This window comes from Gossypium hirsutum, chromosome D12 (genome assembly GCF_007990345.1).
Source record: "Gossypium hirsutum isolate 1008001.06 chromosome D12, Gossypium_hirsutum_v2.1, whole genome shotgun sequence".
Taxonomy (NCBI): domain Eukaryota; kingdom Viridiplantae; phylum Streptophyta; class Magnoliopsida; order Malvales; family Malvaceae; genus Gossypium; species Gossypium hirsutum.
In genome coordinates this window covers 47,774,853-47,794,321 of record NC_053448.1, presented here as the reverse complement: position 1 = coordinate 47,794,321, position 19,469 = coordinate 47,774,853, and the positions used below count along the sequence as shown (strand labels likewise).

Below are 19,469 nucleotides of genomic sequence, written 5' to 3'. Positions count from 1 at the left end.
TATTATTTCAATTTAGAAAGACTAATTTTTATGTATTAAAATGAAAAATAATCATCTTTTCTATTGTCTTTCCTCTCATTTTTCTTTCCTACCAAGCATATTTAATTTATTTTCTTTTCACTTTTCCACTCACTCATATTCTTAAACTCAACCAATCACACTCTTAAGCTTTGCTAGGTAGAGTGAAAAGAAAATTAGAGGGATTAAAAACTAGAAAGAAGGAAAACATAAATACTCTTTTTCATATTTTTTTCTATCCATTGCTTGGTAGACTTCAATATGAAAGAAAAGAAAAGAAAACAATTAATAAATACATAATTTTGAACTAATATACACATCTCTCATTTTCCCTCCTCTTATCATTTCCAATCTGGGAAAATTAATTTTATTTCCACTTTTCCCCAACCAAGTGTCCAAGCACACCCCTAGAGAAATGATAAAAGAAAAATAAATCCCATATAAAGAACACCATAATTGTTGTAAAATGTACCTTAATTACAAGCAAACCATATTTGAATATCAGCCAACTTTATATATTACACAAAAGATCAACACCAAATTACAAAATGTCAATAATAAGAAAACTGAATTTCTAACACAAAGTATTCCTACCTTGTTTGCTAACAGAAAATGCACTGGTGAAAGAAATGACACTTAAACACCACCGGGTTTGTTGCTGCTCCCACCAAAACAAAACCAACCACCCTGCTCCATAGATATATTTTTTTAAATCCCTATCACATCCTATGTAAGCTGAAACTAAATCTGCAATTCAGCTCACATTTTTTTCCAACTATTTGATATCCATCCGACCAGCAAGTGTAGGCAGTGCTTGCCGGTAACAAATCTGACTGCATTCTATAGTGCTGCCATTAGGACCCTTTACTCCTAATTAAAGAATGAATGTAATAATTTTAATTTTTTTACAATTGCTATTAAGACTGGCTACCTAATATGTTCTACATCAACCGACCTCTTACAACCAATACACATGAGCACCAAGCAAAAAGCAGGAATAACTGAAATAAACTGATGAGCTTGATGGCAATTGAAATAGCAAGTCACCACCTTGAGCATCATCAGAGAATTATTTTTTCATTAATCACCTGAAAAGGAAATTTGCCTCAATACATCCCCTTAAACACAGGATTTGTGCGGCAAATGCTTGCTCCGTGTTCCTCATATTCTGCTTTTGTATGAGATGCCTGCACATTGAAAAGGTCAGGAAACTTTCAGCCAAAAGCCAAGTTTTAGCATATTAGATTAAGATTGATGCACAAGGCAACAATAATGGGAAGCGCATCAGAAAATTGACATATCAACCAAAGCAAGAACATTAGCTGACAATGGAAGCCAAACTCGATGCCATTCAGCGGCCTGTATAGAAACAAGAGTGAAAGATGAGCTTAGAAAGAGAGATACATACCGCATAAAATTCAGGTGTTGATGCAAGTACAGAACCTCCAAACCACACTGCAAATCCTTGGATAGGATGACTGACTACATTAACTTCCACAGGTTGTGCCTGGAAGGTGAAGCCCCAAAAGGAGGTTAGCACTGAGCTTTTCTTAAATGTTAATGGGATGAAAACGTAAATTAAGGCCCAAAAGTGCTTACTTTTACTTCCCCACCATACCGAGCATCAGAAGCAAGAACTCGGGCATCTACAATCTTTTTCAGATCCCGCTGCAACCTTCTGTGGAAGTCTTTGAACATGGTTGATCCACCAGATAACACTATATTCTGAAAGAGTTAAATAGTGACAAAAGAAGTGTGAAAAGATCTTATATTAAAATAAAGAAAACATGTGCAGATTTCCTTTTTCTCTTCTCAATTCATTCATTATGAACTTAACTTTTGGTCATTATCAAGAAAGTAAACAGCAATCGAAACAGCCAAGTACCAATGTCCTGCAATTAGGCTAAGGTTTTTTTTTTTGGTCTTAAAAGATAGGAATCAACTAGCTACACTTTCAATATATAGATTTATACCAAACCAAGTTAGAGAAAGGAAATTATAATCAACTCACGAGTACTGGAGATTGATGCAAGAGATTAAATAAAAAAACCCAAATTTCCAAGAACGACATCCATGAAAAAACTGAAAGCTGAGCTAAGAACCAATCAAGATGCAAAGTGCATGACTACCAGTTTAATCCTTAATCATGCATCTAAACCTTCAAATATAATATTTTCTTCTTGTTCATTTAGATTTATCTTGTCTAAGAATGAAAATTTTGCAATACTCTTATCTTTTTCTTTTAAGCCTATGCATATTTCACCTTATACAAAGCCCTTCTTGTGTCAATTGGTGCTGACTGACTGCACTTATCTATTACAGCCGGCAAAGGAGTCGTAAAATTACTGTTATGGATCTCGGGATTAAACAAAACCTGTCAAACCAACCATTAGGTAAAAATCAGTAACAAGCAACATTCCAGAAGCAATTTGTAAGCAGCCAAGTTAAGGTAGTGTTTCTTTTCTTGGAAAACAAAGTCAATCATCACATACCTAGCTGTATCACCAAAGTAGGAAATTGCCAAAGCATGCCATTAAGAAATGTAAATAGCACAGGGCAATCAAGATTTTCCCCTTGTATAAAATGTATATATAAATCCTAGACTAACACCCCCTAAAAGAAATCTTATGAGATTGGCATATACGTTAATATTAGGGAATTCTGCCAGTAATCTTAAATTTTAGAAATAAGCTTACAAGGAAAAATAGGACAAACCTCTGGGCCCAAAAATCGTTCATAACCAATATCGCAGGAGTATGGTGTCCCTGTCTTCGGTCTAATACCTCTCCATTGTTTGATGTACTTTGAAGGTTCTTTATCATGCTTGTTGAACTCCTGCAATACATGCAAAACATGGTTATGACCAAATTGTTAAAAGAATGCAGAACTTCTGAACATCATTAGTCATGTTGGGTAAGAATCATGAGGCAAACAATAGAGTCAAGGTGTTTCCAAAATCACAATCCAATGAAAGCAAAATAACCTTGACAATATCAGAACAAGTATAGCAATATCTCTCCTTCACTTTCCGAGCTACTTCAAATGAGTCCTCGGGTGGAACTTTCTCTCCTCTTTCCTGCAAATAACAGAGTGAAAAGGCAAGAATTCATGATTACAGGTAACATTATTTTACAATCTCTATATCCACAAATCTAGGATACACACACAAACACACATAATAACAACTATTAGAAGATTCAATACTAAAGCCCAGTGTTTCCGAGCCTTTACAAACAAAGCCATCTTGGTGAACAGATACCGCAAGAACAACGATAATACAAAGGAAAAGTTCCAGAAGTGCCAAAAGAAAAAGATAAACAGAAACAGGAAGACACTTTAGTTTAGCTTGCCACCAGAGAGCAGTTCCTGTTCTCAAATTCAGATTAGCATCGCTTTAAAAGGCAAACGATTCAAAACAATAAACCGCATATATGTAAAATGAAATTGTGTTTCCTCAAAGAAGCCACCACATAGCCGAAATAACATTGGAAGGATGCAAGAATGTTCACAAACTGGAACAGAATGTTTGAAAGCACAGCATATAAAGGGAAGTGCATAAGCATATAAATCCCAATGCTGTCAAGGGCGTACTCTAGGTGCTAGAATCCTTATATTGCCTCATGTGAGAGGCAAAAAAAGAGTGAGAAGCACTCGCTTAAGTGAAATAAGGCGATATTTTGTACAAAAAGCAAACTTTTTGTAGAATATGCATGATTTCCTTCTGCTCTCACGAATGTTGAATACTCAAATATTGAGAAGTAGAGAGTTTGATATCAACCCCTTTCTTACTAGTAAACAAAGATAGAAAACTCCAAATTCAATCAGGCAAGCATTTTGTATGCCTATCACCTTACAAAAATTAACGCAGTTAAGAGCACCAGAAGTGTGCCTGACCAAATGCGCCTCGCCTGAAAGGGTCGAGGTGCTTTTGTTGCCTAGCGCTAAGGCGCAAGGCATAGGCATGCCTAGGTGCAAAACTTGAGAACACAGATAAATCCAACCATAGCGTTACAAAAAATAATGCAGTTAAGGGCACCAGAAGTGTGCCTGATCAAATGTGCCTCGCCTGAAAGGGTTGAGGTGCTTTTGTTGCCTAGCGCTAAGGCGCATAGCATAGGTGTGCCTAGGTGCAGAACTTGAGAACACCAATAAATCCAACCATGGACATGGCTGAGTAATGCCAAGGAGTGTATGTTTTTTTCTCATCAAGACATGATAATAACCTTAAGTACTTGACAATTGAATAAATAGCAATCAATGATTTCAGATCACAAGTCATGGGAAAAAAACAAAAATACCCGCATCAGTTGTTGTATAAAGAGAGTAACATCTTTTCCTGCTATTGGTATTGACTTAATGCTGCTCCCAATAACATAACCATCTGCAACAGGTACAATATGCGTAGCCCCATCTCCAACATCCACTACCACCCCTGTCATCTCACACTACAGAAAACTGTAGGTCAAACTAAATGAAAATGATCAATATATAAGGATGATGACGGTTAGCAAGAAAAACAACACCCCAAATGGTCTGAAGCTAAATAGAAGCTAGAGCGGTTCTTTAAACACTACAAGCATGAAGTATTCAACATAACCCACAGCTTACACCCACAAGATTAGCAACAGCTATATGCCTCCATCATGGTTCTCTCTAATAATTAAAGATAAATAAACAAATAAACAAATTTAGACGTATGGAAACAGTATAAGGCAGGCACCAGAGATTAACAGTTATTGCGATCGCTACATGTTTACTGCAATTGCAGATGTATCGGATGCTATCGTGGTCGTGAATTTTTCTCAAATTTGCACAGTTTCTTATAAAACATAAAAATTATAGTTCTAAGCATACAATTTTATTTTTAATGAAGAATTTAAGACAATAGATTAAGCAAAAAGTTCAGCCTTTCTTAAGGATCAGTGATATAATCTATATGACAATTCTTTCTCAATCACTAAATGGATTTAAATCAATTGCTAGTAGTCTGATGAATACCTAACCATCCTAGAACCAACTTTCACACTCAAGATTCAACCTTAAAAGGTGTAGTTTATAAATATAAAAGATACTGAAAATCATGTACAATCAAGGACCCTAATTGATTCATCCAACTTACTAGTAAACAACTAACATGAAGATGTATAATACCAGAAAACAGAACACTACAGGAAACCAGTCACAAACCTTAGATGTAGTGTACCCAGCAGCTAAAGCAAGGACAGAATTCACAGCAATATAAAGCCCTGGAACATTAAACGTCTCAAACATGATTTCACCCATATATTCTCGATTCTCAGGAGCAGTAAGTGGACTCTCAGTCAGCAAGAAGTAATGATCCTCGGGATCACACCGTAAATAATTAAAAATACATTGTTGCCAATATCGTTCCATAGCATCCCAATTATCCACTTGACCATGCTTAATGGGATGGGTAATGTTATAGTTATTACTTGATCGTGATCGCGTGAGTGCTTCATCTCCAATGAAGAAATCAAGATCTGCCATTACCCCAGCTGAATACTGAGCTAACCAATTAGATTTGGAAGAAGCTCTAGATTGATTTAGAAGAGATTCGTTAACTGCTACTACTGTTGGTTGAATAAAACACGGCTCTACATTCCCCGCAAATCCCATCTTAGTAAATCTGCAAACAAATTAAAAGAAAAAAAAAAGAACCAGTTGAATAATAACAAAAAATGAGATAGTGAGCACGTAGTTTAGAGCAATATCCAGTTACAAAAACGAGAAGATAAACAGTACCCAGTGCCGTTGTCGATGACGAAAGCGGGGCGAGAAGTGGGATCCATCGAGAAGAGAAACGGAAGGTAGGAAATCGGTTTTGGTTGTAGTGGCGGTGGCGGTGGCGGTGGCGGTGGATCTGCGAGCGAGACCCAAGAGAAAATTGAGGACAAAGGATCATGGTCATGAAGTGCGCTTGAAGAAGCGCAGATAAGGAGAAGCGAACTCCACTGTTGCCGAGGAGGATGGTATTGACTGGATATCAACAACAACAAACTTGGATCCCAACTGAAAGTAGTGACGTTTCAACGGTATCGAATAGCAGTGGTTGGCGATATCGAAAGATAATCCAATAACACTACCCATTGCAAACCTCCCTTCCCTTCCATAAAAATATTTCTCATCATTTTATCAACAAATTCCCCCTTTTCCTATTTCTCTCTTCATCTATATTTTTCTTAGTAATCAAATGAAATCATAAAAAGACAAAGCAACAACCACTTTCCTTTCTTTATTTTCCTCTTAAGCTTTGGCTTAGTAAAATTTTTACTAGAGCTCGGTAATATTTTCACTTTCATTTTGATTTTATCCTGGGAGCTACGACTCAATTGGGACTGATGAGATCAAACTTCTTTTCGAATTGCGAGGAAGGTTGTTACAGGTAACGTTTTACCTATTAATATAAAAAATTTGGAAGAGATGCAAAAGTAACCAATATTGGAAACAAGTTCCAAGGGACAACTTGCTTCCCTTTTGTGTCATACCATTGGTAACAAGTGATTCTGCACCAATTTCCACTTCAATTTTCAGCATGCTACTTGAAAGAGTCCAATTGAATCCATTTCTCAAGGTTTATCACTCAAGGCTGTCGGAATGAGTCAATTTCTCACTCCCAACATCGGTATTAATTTTTAGAAAGCCAGCTTTTGGCTTTTGCCATAGCTCGGCTCACTACTCTCCCAATGATTGTGGCAACTCCCAAATATTCCACATCTTTTTCCATGGTTGAAAAGGATGGCATTTCCCACAAAGTAAACGCAAATAGAGTTGACCCATTACCAGAGGGGAGGAATGCACATATGATAATCACTTTAAGAAATCAAGAAAAGTTTGTTTTCCACTATCTTCATTTACTTTCTCACATACTATAAGTTAGAACTTGTAAGCAAAATTAGAGAGGCAAATTTGTTGAGTGTCAATCCTAGTGAAGATTGTTTAATTATATATTTGACTTGAAGTTCTAAGTACAAAATCTTTATTCCTTTTAATTGCTAAGCTTGAAAAAAGAAAATATTAGTAATAGATTTTTTAAAATATGGAAATCAATAGCATAACTATTCAAAAATGATTTTGTTTTAGGAGGCGATAAGGTTTGAATTATGTGAAACGAGTGCTAAACAATATAGCTTTATTTGTAAATATATAAGTTTCAGAATAAGATTTATGATTCATCGTAATTATATTTATAATTAATAATTTTTTAATGAAAATTAATTTTTATTATTTTGAAATTGTATATTTTATAATTAAGCAAAATTTACACATTATTATTTATATTAGTTAGTTATTCTAATACTTAATATTATTTTTGAATGAATAATTATTTTATAAATCATTTAACTATCTCACCATATAACATTTAAGATAATATTTTTATCTTTTGATAAAATAAAGATATAAATATTATAATATTAAATTATTCTTAAATGTTTAATAAATAAAATGTTTTAATATTTTTATTACTGCTTTAGTTACTTGAGATATATACCAGTTATTGATTAAAAAGTGGACACGTGGCATGCCAATACTCTCTCTCTCCCATCCTTTTGGGTCCTAACAAAGGGTGAAAATTACGAACACAACGACAACAAAAACAAGCGTCCCGGCCGGGTCTGAGCTAATTCAGGGAGCTGAGTGAAATGAAACTTCATTGTTGTCCCGCTAGAACTGCTTTAACGACTATCAACAAAAATGGGTTCCCTTCAGCTCAGGTTCTCTTCTTATTATCTGCCTGGAATTTTATGATTTTCTTAGTCAAAAATTGCTTTAAGTTTCTGTTTTGGGGTCAGCGGATTGATATAAAATTAGTTGGGATTTGAGTGGTGTCTGATGTCTTAGTAATGTAGTTTGCTTTCACTTGGGCAAGAAAGCAAAGAGTTAAATAGTGAGAACTTTAAAGTCTAAACAATTTAGAAATGTTTTAATTTTCCTTCAGATTATGGTTTTCATGGACCTCTATAGGCAGGAGAACGTGTTGCCTTCAACTTCTTGGAAGTAAATAATGTCATTGTCAATGTTGCTCTCTAGAATTGTTAAAGTCTGTCATCTGTTAATTAGATTTAGAGAGAAATGTAGATATGTAGGTTTGGTAAATGTTAGAGGCAGCATATAAGAATTGAGGAGGAATGAAGTGATATCTGGTTTTGCAATTTTATGGTGTTAGATTTAAGAATATGCTCTGTAGTTTGGCCTTTACATGTGGTGGCAACTTGGTATCATATCAATCATGGTTGAAGTAGTTAATAAGTTATTTCAATGCTTTATTTCACCATTTCTTTCTGATTCCCCTTTTGCCTCTCCCTTGAAAGTAAAATTCCTTGCTTGCTTTCTCCTTGCATTGTCCTTTTGCTGCTGCAGCCATTGGTGCTACCAAGCTATTGCTAGTAGCCATTTATGATACCTAAAGATCAATACGCACTTGTATGGCTTATTGATACTTTTGTCCATCTTAGTATTGTAGTTTTTTGGGATTCATACTAACAGTTGAGCAGTGTTTTCCCAACTCCAGGCACTCCCTAACACCAAACCAAGTGGTGAAGAGTTCATGTCAAAATTGCTTCGCAGAAGGTGGACATTGCTCAGTCCTGATACCAATATTCATCAAATTACAGTTTCTTCAAAACAAGGGCAAAAAGGAGGGGGATTGTTTAGCAATTTTTCTTTCTTAAAGAATAATCAGCCTCATCTTGGCGACATGATGCTTTATGAAAATCAAGGCTTATCTTTCTATATTGTAAGGGATGATTTATTGCACCCCTTTGTCAATGGCAATAAAGCAAGAAAACTGGACGGACTGCTTCCTCTCATTGAAGATCATGGTGTGACTGATGTGGTAAGATTGTGCATCCATCACATTTAAGATGGCAAGTGGATTAGATTTACCTATCTTTTACATGAATATGCATTATCCATCTGGTTCCACATGTTAATTTTTCGCTTCATTCTCTTCTATGAACTCCCTTATATCTCTATCCAAATCTGGTAGGACAGATGGCAGGTCTGATATCATTCTTTATGTGAGACGTTATATGCTTATGTGATGCTGACCTATGTTATTTAAGGGCTTACTGGACTAAGGATTAATTGTTACCATTTATTCACAATGTTTACAGGGATGGCTTGAATAGAAATAGGTTGTAATTTTGGAAAAGAAAAATTATGGAATAAACAGTTATGGCCAACATTTTGTTCTCAGGACAGGAAATATCTTACCACACATACAACCTCTAGAGTATAGACAGATATCATTGCACTGTCTCCTAGATGCACCCCTCCTCCCTGCTTTCTGTCTTTTTCTTTAAGTGAATTTTCATCGGTTTAGAGCCTTTTCAATCTTGCAAACACTGGAAACTAGATAATTTCATATTGAGAACTTTTCTAGGTTACATGTGGTGGTTGTCAAAGCGCGCATGCAGCAGCTGTTGGTAGGTATTTTCTTGTTTCAGTTGCAAGTGTAAATTCCTCTTAAACTTTCTTTCCCAGAATTCTAACAAGCTTTGTTAAATACCAGTCACATAAAGTCTTGCTTCATATTAGTCATTTGTGTGTTTTCCAGCTGTTTCTTGTGCAGAGAGAGGACTGAAGTCACACTTGCTTCTACGAGGAGAGCAGCCACAAATTCTGACTGGCTATAACTTGATTTCAACAATATATGGAAATATAACATATGTTCCAAGAACTTTTTATGCCCACAGGGAAGAAATGCTACAGACACATGCTAGTATGGTTGCAGGCCATACAGGTAGCGTCGTATATTGCAGTGATATTATTGATTCTTCTCTAGGGTCCCAGACATTTGAGTGTTCAAAGTTTGTGCAAAGGGATGCTCCTAGAGGCACCGAAAACCACTCAAGGAAGGTTGCGATAGTCAATGAAGGTGCTAAAGATGCTGTTGCATTACTAGGTAAAAGAAAATTGTAGATTCTCTATTTGGATATAATCTTGTATACTTTTCACAAATATAATTGTGTTCTTTGTTAACATCCAACATTGCCTGTCATCACAAGGACAAGTTCCAAGAATACCTTATGATATAATTCTTGCATTAACAATAAATTGCTTGCTCTGTATGCATAAATAATTTATGTAGATTATTCAGCTCGGAAGTGATGTCCAGGTGAAAATAATTGCCTTTATTATTCTAGACTTTGATCTGGTTGATAATGGTAACTCATGACAGATGGCCAGGGCCATCCACTAGAGAATAAAGGTCTTTATACTTCAACTGCCTCGGTCTCACGGCTTTCACATCATGGCTTCTGTGAAAGAGCATAGTCTTTAAAAACCTTAGGGTTTTGTCTACAATCTGTCCCCATTTCTTTCTTTATTGATATTCTAGAGTTTGTAAATTCTTAATCCCTCTATATGCCACTAATTTATCAATTTCAGGTTTTAAGTTGTTATTCTTTGATTTCTAGGTAACTTCAATTAATTGGTTTCTTTCATATAGGTATGTTTCGGCTGGTTGACTACTTATCTCAGGACCATTTACTTGGGAAAAAAAGGGCTTTCAATTTTGTTGTGGATTCTGGTACTGGAACAACTGCTGTTGGTTTAGGCCTTGCTGCCATGTATCTAGGGTGTGTACTGTTTTTATCATATATCTTTCTGGTTAAGTCTAATATTCTCAAATAATTACGTAATTTTCTTATGAATGAATTTCTTAAATTGAAGTGCATTTCACTAAATACTCATTGATACTGTTTCACTTGCAATTTCTCAGGCTTCCATGGAAGATTACAGCAGTAATGTTGGCTGACACAATGGACACTTACAGACAACAAGAGAGACGATTAATTGCTGAATTCAAGAGGCAATTTCGTTTTCTTCTTGATAGTCACAAACTAAATGGAGCTAATGATGGAATTGTGCACTGGGTTGACCGTTGCCATCCAAGAAAGTAAAGTACTGCTACTTTTGTTTTCTTTTTCATTGCTTACAGTTTAACTTCTGCATAAGCTAATTCCCAACCTCTTTGATGCACAAGGGCATCACCTATGATGGACACAATCTTTATTGAGAATTTTTATTTATATAATATAAGAAATGAGACCTTTAAATATATGCAGAGAAAGATAAGCATGCTTGATGTGTTCCCAAAGAAATCTAAGATTGAGAAGGATATTGACCAACCAAAAGTAGACTTGAACTAGGCTTTCTTATGAAGTATAATGTGTCAACATGAGAGAATTGCAGGTTTTCATTTACTCCATTCTTTATGATTTAAATTTCAATGATGCAATTTATTGTTTTGATTTACATTTGAGGGTGTAGTTATAAGTTTTCTTCTGAATCATTTCACTTGGGTGAATGAAGGGAGAAGCAATGAAAACCGAGGTCTTTACACGCATCTTTAAGAGGCAAGGAATTAAAATTAAACCTACAAATTGCAATGTTCAGTCAGATTTGCACGAGTGACTGAAGTAATGCTGGAGCATCTGTGAAACTAATTAATGCTATAAGAACGCATGAAGTTAATAAAAGAAATGTCAAACGATAAACGATAACCATCTGTATCATAGTTTATTCTCGAAAATAGCTTCTTATTCTCAGACTAAATCAATTTAGATTTCGTTTTTGCTCTTTGTAATAGATTTGGCAATGTTTTGGAAGGAGAAATAGAAGCTTGCCAACAAGTTGCACAAGAAACTGGTATTCCATTGGATCCTGTATATACTTTAGCAGCTTGGGAAATGGCCACAAGAATTACCTGTGCACATGAAGATGATTCCAATGTGGTGATACTTCACACTGGTGGGACACTGGGCATGTTCGGATTAGCACAGAGGTACAAATCATACTTTGGTATGCTGAACACTGCAATAAAGAGTTGATTTTGTGTTCTAATCCGTAAGAGCTTCATGTTAATCTTGGCGGGGAGGTAGAATACGAGAAACAGGGTAAGAGAGAAACGAACAGGGTCCTACTATTTGGTGTTAAAGAGTTAATTTTTGTAAATCTTTCTGCGAAATTTGGTATTCAAACTGGAGTCATATCTGTGTGTACGTTTAATGTGTGGTTTCAGAACACTGACAGAACATGAGGTGAATACCATTAACTCGGCACATGATGATCTTAAATTTTGGGTTTGAATGGCAGTACTTCAATGCTATGGAATCCTCAAACTTGTAGGGTTTATTTTTCATTTCATTTCATTTCTTTCACACTCTCTAATTGAAGCAGGAACCCGCCTTCCACACTCATCTCATGCCTGCTGCTTTCACTAGTCATGGTTTAGTTTTCAGTTCTGGTTATCCAATTATAGTGACGACTCTTAATTTTGATTTATTTAATCATCAGGGACTCTCGAGCTCACTAATTTGAAGTCAAATGACATTCAATAAGCTTAGATTCCTATTTAAGTATTTATAACCTACCTATTCAGACTATTTTATAAGGAAAAGAAATGGACTTCGCTTTTCATTGACATTGGCTGTACTGCAATCATACCTTAGGAATGTAAGTTAAGTGGCTAATGGAGCCCATGTGTTTAATTTTCAGATAGGAAAAGACATAAAGCTGCATTACCATAAAGCTAACGTCCCACCTGCAAAGTACCAGTCATAAATGTATACATATATATGCATATAACACAGGAAATAGATGGTTGATCCAAGGGCCGAACTCTCTTGTCACGTTTATACAATCTTACATGCCCTAATAATAATCAACATGCTCTATCAATGTTAGTCCTATTTAATGAGAGGAGTTCTATTTTGTCAACTAAAGCTTGATTTTGCAAATAATAACTTGGAAGGAATTAAACTCACTAAAGGATGGGTTTTTTTCTATTTGCTAAAAAGTTAAAACAAATGCACTTTTAAAATTGCTCTAAAAGAATCCAACCAAGTCTTTGAGATATATATGATCTGCCTTTATAACAAGTAACTTGTATAAAATACATTGGAGGAAGCATGTGGAGCTGTTAAAATGGAGGAGGTTCATGTAATAAATGGTGTAGAGTCATTAAGAATAGTAATCTTTAAGAATGTTAGAAGTCTTATTTAAGTAGCGTGTAGATGATGTGTATTTTATTCTTCTTTAAGAAGATGAGATTAGATGAAGGGGGTTTTGAGTGAGTCATGATTGTTTTTTCGGTAGAATTCAATTTTGACTCATCTTAGAATATAGATCAAATTTGACCGCCTTCGAAATTAGTAAGCCTAGGTAAAGGCAAATCAAAGAGGAGCGGATAGGGGCATTAGCCCCCCCCCCAAAGTAGAAAAATTATAATTTTGTCTCCATGATGAAATTATAAGTTAATATACAATAAAATTATATTTTACTCTGTAAAAATAAAAAAATTCTATTTAATCTTTTAAAAATGATGAAATCATAAAGTAATATATGACAAAATTATATTTTACCTCTCAAAAATTCATAATTCAATTTCGGCCCACTAAAAATAAATTTAAATTGTCCCTGAACTTGGAAGTTAGAAACATTAATAAAATTGGATCTAATGAGATGGTTGTCTTTGGTGACGGCACGATGATGTTGTTTCCATAATAGCATGGGGTGTAACAATTCACTCCTATTTAAAGAGAAGTTTATAAAGTGAGTTCCTTGGAAACTATAATGTTAGGTAATGGGATACCGGAAACTCTTGTTGCTTGAAATACCCTTGATCATATAGGTTGTTGATAATATTGCCTTTGATCATAGCCATACTGATAATAATCGTCTTGATCATATAGGTGGCTTTCATATTTGGAATGGTTGCTTTCGTATTCATATTGGTTGTAATATTAGTTCTGATATTGGTTGTAATCATTCATCTCATTAACTTGAATTCTAGAGATGTTTTGGGCCGGTAGAGCCTTAAGTTATTATTCAATTCCTGCAGATAACACTAATTATTATAAGAAGTAAGTTATACCAAATATTGAATAGTATAATAGTGGTGATTCACACCATAGGGATACAAAGAGCTGCTAAAGTGGTGGTAGTTCACATTGCAGGTGATACTGAAGATTATTATTAGTATAAATATAATATGAAATATTGGATGTCAGATAATGCGAATGATTAAACAGTAACAAAGAACGTAATTTTTTTAAAAAAAAGTTAATGTAAATTCAAGATGAAAGATATTTTTATTTAAAATGAGAGAGAGAGAGAGGAGCAGTTAGGGCAGATTCCATTAAATCGAAAAACGAGTTATGTGGTTAAACCATGTATTTATGCCGCTGATCATTAACAATCGCCTCTCTCTCCATGTCTGTCCCATACTGTAAAATCTTGGGAGAAGGGAAGCCCATTTTAATAATCTAAAGTTGAGCTCCTTTTTCATAATTTTATTATCCAACAACATTCTTCATCACATTGGGTTGTTTTTTAAAAGCTTAGAATATAAATAAATAAATTATGGAAAGTGGAGGACTCATTGTTCGAGTCGCCACGGTGACCCAGCACCACGACAAAACAACCTCCTTATTGCGCACACGCCTACCAAAGTTGAGAGGTAGTTGCGAGGCTACCTCTCCATTTGCCAATGCCATTAATTACCACCTTTGCCTGCCTCTATGTACAGATCATTTATTTGAATGGCGAGTATATTTTAAAATGACGCAATGGGATCATTTAGGTAAATGATTTCCTGTCCTATCCCCATTCCGGCTTTTAAATTTATTAATTTACTCTCTTTTTTTTTATTATACATATAACGAAATATATCCTCTGATAGATGACATACAAATATATATTTGAAAAGTTCCCATCCCATCTCACTCCATCATCTCTAAGCAGCAAACAAGAATGTAGCATGGTGGGTTGGAAGAGGGGCCAGCAGCTTAAATTAAAAGAAGCAGAAGAAGGGGAAGGCAAGATTCCTGGTAACAAGGAGAAAGGGGTAGCATCTAAGGATGATCTAAACTCTAACGGTCCCCTTTGTCTGCCCTACCTACGTCTAATATATTCCAATTCCTTCATCTATGCATTAATTTTTTTAAAAAAAATACATGCAAACCCTATTCTTATACCCTACATTCCAAACTATGTGAGTAATTAGATCATGTATTGGACGATGATCTATCCAAAAGGATGAAAAGATTTTTCATCAATATTAACTAAATAATGTATAAATTTAACTATGGTAAGTGATATTATAATTTAAATATGCAAATGAAAAAACTTTTTCTTATTCAAATTTATTAATTTATTTTATTTTTTTAATTTTTTATCAAATTAAAAAACAGTGTGCTTACTTATTACCATCTATATAAACATATAGCCTAATATTTGTTTACCTTTTATTTCAATTTTAATAGATTTAGTTTTTTTTATTTAAATTTTTACCAATATGTAAGTTCTATTTCAATGCTCAATGTATATAATCTGCGAGTAGTGATTAGAACTTTTGTGGAGCATATAAATGATACTCTCTTGATAGAAAACATTATATGAGAGTCAATCAAAACCTTTGGATAAATTTGATGTATTCACAATATATTATTAGTAAAAAAATAAGGATGCCATCTTCTTACAAATTAAGAAAAAGTTATTTTTAATGAAAACACTTTTTAAACATTTTCTTTTTTGGTTTGGAAACAAGATTATTGATTCAGATTGCAGCATTATTTTTACGTATAAAAGCTTGTTAGTAGCCTTTCTCCTACACAAAATAAAGTAGTAAAAAGGCTAGTGTGCAGACAGAATGGTTGTTCTGGTGTGATTATATATTATATATCACAATCTCCATTTAGGAAAGGAAAAAGGTGGGGTTCTCTAGCCATGGAAAAGATCATCAAAGAATGAAAGAAACATCCCTTTCACACTCTTTTTATCATTATATATCCCGTATACCGAGTGGAGTGGCCCATCAACTCCTGTGCCTGCATCAGGGAACATACCCTATGTCCCACTTTGAAATCAAGTCAACAGATTTAATTTCAATATAAAACTCTACAAAATAAATTACTGAATTAAAAATGTTTTTTATTTTTTAAATTAAAAATTTTAGATATTAAATTTATTGGTACAATATTTTAAAATTAAAAAATATATTCACTTACTAATCATATAACAATAAAAATAATGTTAAAAATACTGGTTGATGGGTGTCGAATCCACCAATATAAACCTACGCCTTAAATTACAAATTATGCAATATAGGGAGTAGGGTCGATCCCTCAGAGACTGATTTACTATAAATTATTGCTCTCTTGACCAGATTTATGTCGGGGCAGCTGTCGTGCCCAAGAAATTCGGGGGGATAAATTTTGAAGACCTGAAATAAACAGAAAAATAACGTAAAAAGTAAAAGTTGAAAACAGAATAATGAAAATAGTTAAATAAATATGAAGAAAATTTAATTAGAATAAGCTCAGCTTTAGGCACGAATTTTCCTCGTCTTTGAACCGATCCTCGAAATTAGATGAATTCCTCTTTTCCAATAAGCTAGTTATAGCTACCAAGGACGCCTCGGACACCAACTCTTCCTTGTGTAAATTAGTTATGGAACGTCAAATAACTAACCCTTACCGATCGAACAACCACGAAATGTTCGTGATTTAGAACTCCGGCAGCTTTGCATTCTAGAAGAGCCTAGCTCGAACCAATGCCCTCAACCACGTGGGACATTTAAATCCGGTTACTACTTCCCTTGACGGAACCAAACAACAATCTCCACTTGGCACGCCAATGTGTTCACAGAAAACCGATTAGAAACGTTCCTTTCGGAATTCCAACTGTACGTCCAATCACACTAAATCAAACGACGTCTTTTTTGACTTAGTGTTGATCTGACTTTGTGAGTTGACAAAATCATACTCTTAATCCGGAGAAGTAATAAGTACTGAAATTTTAGGAGTTAAATGGCTCGGGTTCGTAACTCACGGGTTTTGACGAGGCTAATTTCGGCCTAAAGCTGAAAATGAGTTTAGTTGGCTAAGATTTGGGCATGTTGGTATTGTAATAATTAAATAAGATTGAATAAATGAAAAAAATGAAAGTGACTGGTGAAGGTGACGCAAGGTTGGAAATTAATTGTTGACAAAAAAAGAAAAGAAAAGATTGAATTGCAAGAGATAAAAGCTTAATTTAAAAACGAAATGATTAAAAACTTGATGGAAAATTTTATGAAAAGACTTGATGAAAAACTTTAAAAAGAACTTGCTGCAAAACTTGATAAAAAACTTGGTAATTAAAAACTTGATAAAAGAACTAGATGAAAAATAATTGAAGAAAGAAAAACACTTAATGAAAGACTTAATTGAAAGCTTGATTTATGAATTGATGAACAATGTAGCCTCTATTTATACTAGTGGCTTTACTAAATTAGGAGCCAACTAGTCATAGAAAATTAAGGAAAATATCCCATGATAAAAAAAATAAATCCCAAAATAATCTCTCACTAAGTCAACAAAATTTTCAGCTAATTAATCTTGGAAAAATTCTACTTTGGCCCTCCTTCTTTACTCCTTTCTTCAATCTAGCCCAATTGTTTCCTTTTTCTTCTATTTAGCCCCAAATTGCACCCCTGCACAAAATTCAACAAAAACATGGAAAAGTTAGTGGTGCACTCTTATAAATTAATCAATTTAATTACATAAAATATGTAACTTTGGCATTTAATCACTGGTTAAGATTTTTTTTTCTTAAAAATACTCAATCAAAATCGTCATAATAATTTTTTTTCATTGAAGTAGTGTTCTTAAGAAAAATTAGGCTAATTTATATGTATGTGTTGAAAAAAAAACTTATTTGAGAAAGTAGGTTGTTTTTTTTAAATAAAAAGTTTACCGATTTACATTATTTTTGGAAAAATAAAGGAAAACGCGTCTTATAGGACGCGCTTTCAACCACGTTAGCTAAAAACGCATCTTACAAGACGCATTTTCACTAAAAATTGATAACCTAACTCTTTTAGTTAGATGGTCAAGGGTTAGTGCTTTAGCCTTAAGTTCTAGGCTTGATTTTTCTCCTACTCATATTTGTATTTTATATTTCATGTTGTTTTATACCTTTTTTAATTAATATTTTTGACACCTTAGCTCTTTTGGTTAGATGGTTCGATAATTATGGTTTCATATTTACGTCATAAGTTTGATTGATTCCTCTTATAAGCATTTTAATATGTATTTTTTATTTCATATTTTTTAAGCTTTTTTTTTATTTTTAATTAATGTTTATAATTAATAAATATTTTTTAATTCATATTTTTAATTAATAACTATTTTATTTATAAAATCAAATAAATCTTACAAATATCATTATTTTTAGTAAATATAATTTTTATATGTGTAATATTTATTTTTCAATCCATATCATAAGTGTAGTAAATTGACATATTATATATTTTTAGATGAAAAACAATGATATTTTGAAATAATTATTTTATTTTATAATATTAGAAATCACCATACCTCCACAATATAGGTGGAGAAAATAAATATTTGACATATAAATATTATATATAAAGAAAAATATATCTAAAGAATTAGTTGATGTTTTTAAAAAATAATTACCTGTTTATTATTTGATTTTATAAATAAAAGAATTACTGATTAAAAATAAAAAATCTTCAAAACAATATATTTATTAATTATAAATGTTAATTAAAAAAACTTGAAACAACATGAAATAAAAAGTACATATTAAAATATTTATAGGAGGAATTGAACTTAGGTCTTAAGGATGAGATCATAATTATTTAGCCATCTAACCATAAAAGCTAATGTGTAGAAAAAGTTAATTAAAAATAAAAAAAGCTTTAAACAACATGAAATAAAAAATATAAATGCAAGTAGGAGAGGAATCGAACCCGGGACTCAACGCTAAAAACATAAACATTTAACCACATGACCAAAAGAGCTAAGTTATCAATTTTTAGTGAAAATGCATCTTATAGGACACGTTTTCAGCTGATGTAGTTGAAAGTGCGCCCTCTAGGATGTGTTTTCCTTTCTCCCTCCAGAAACAATATAGATCGATAAATTTGAAAAAAAAACCTGCTATTTTATTCGATACAAACTTTTTTTTTTGAAGATCCACTGTGATAATGAGAAAATTTTGTCAAATAAGTATTTTTTCCAGCATATTTCTAAAAATTAGTTGAAAAATTAGCATCAACATTTTTATTTAAATAATTAACAACATTAATTATTTAGACTAACTAATGACATTAAAAATGTAGAGTAAGCAAATAAGATAAAAAAATCAAAGCATATAGATTAAATCTCAAGTTTGAACATAATATAGGGGCAAAATTGAAGCTTGACCATTGTCTTAATGTAAAAAAAAAAAGGCTCTATTTGACAAGTGGCTGATAATTGATTGCTGATTGGAGCGGCTGGTTTGACCACCTAATTTTATTAATTGTTTACTTAAAAGTGTTTGGTAAAACTTAGTTGATAGTTGAAAGCTAATATGTGTAAAATGATAAATAAGGGCATGACACATTTTATTGTTAAGTATTTTTTTGTTTATAA

At 33.4% G+C, this 19,469-nt stretch overlaps 2 protein-coding genes across 3 annotated transcripts; one reads left to right on the top strand and one right to left on the bottom strand.

Moving 5' to 3' along the window:
* Positions 1-203: 203 nt before the first annotated feature.
* Positions 204-6,408, bottom strand: LOC107946253 (actin-related protein 3). Of its 2 annotated transcripts, none has more exons than XM_016880501.2 (10): positions 5,782-6,408; positions 5,206-5,665; positions 4,317-4,463; positions 3,002-3,094; positions 2,734-2,853; positions 2,282-2,392; positions 1,618-1,743; positions 1,427-1,525; positions 1,107-1,205; positions 204-425 (listed from the first exon to the last, which is right to left on the bottom strand). In XM_016880501.2, exons 1-9 carry the CDS (start codon positions 5,826-5,828, stop codon positions 1,125-1,127), a joined length of 1,284 nt encoding a protein of 427 aa, XP_016735990.1. In that variant the 5' UTR covers positions 5,829-6,408; the 3' UTR covers positions 204-425; positions 1,107-1,124. The 2 variants fall into 2 exon arrangements, with proteins under 2 accessions (XP_016735990.1, XP_016735989.1); XM_016880500.2 differs by lacking the exon at positions 204-425 and adding an exon at positions 438-888.
* A 1,096-nt stretch (positions 6,409-7,504) lies between these two features.
* On the top strand, positions 7,505-12,189 carry LOC107946252 (D-cysteine desulfhydrase 2, mitochondrial). The gene is made up of 7 exons (XM_016880499.2): positions 7,505-7,751; positions 8,549-8,872; positions 9,422-9,464; positions 9,596-9,943; positions 10,490-10,619; positions 10,763-10,939; positions 11,633-12,189. Exons 1-7 carry the CDS (start codon positions 7,680-7,682, stop codon positions 11,871-11,873), a joined length of 1,335 nt encoding a protein of 444 aa, XP_016735988.1. The 5' UTR covers positions 7,505-7,679; the 3' UTR covers positions 11,874-12,189.
* Positions 12,190-19,469: the final 7,280 nt, after the last annotated feature.

What these genes read in the sequence shown, in the direction of transcription:
- LOC107946253 (XM_016880501.2), bottom strand. Translation starts at nt 5,828, where the DNA reads ATGGATCCCACTTCTCGCCCCGCTTTCGTCATCGACAACGGCACTGG. An exon ending in GTCATCGACAACGGCACTGG is followed by an intron (nt 5,666 to 5,781) that starts GTACTGTTTATC and finishes ATTTGTTTGCAG; the next exon opens with ATTTACTAAGATGGGATTTG. An exon ending in CAAGAAGGGCTTTGTATAAG is followed by an intron (nt 1,744 to 2,281) that starts GTGAAATATGCA and finishes TAACTCTTTCAG; the next exon opens with AATATAGTGTTATCTGGTGG.
- LOC107946252 (XM_016880499.2), top strand. Translation starts at nt 7,680, where the DNA reads ATGAAACTTCATTGTTGTCCCGCTAGAACTGCTTTAACGACTATCAAC. An exon ending in CTTGCTGCCATGTATCTAGG is followed by an intron (nt 10,620 to 10,762) that starts GTGTGTACTGTT and finishes GCAATTTCTCAG; the next exon opens with GCTTCCATGGAAGATTACAG. An exon ending in GACCGTTGCCATCCAAGAAA is followed by an intron (nt 10,940 to 11,632) that starts GTAAAGTACTGC and finishes TCTTTGTAATAG; the next exon opens with ATTTGGCAATGTTTTGGAAG.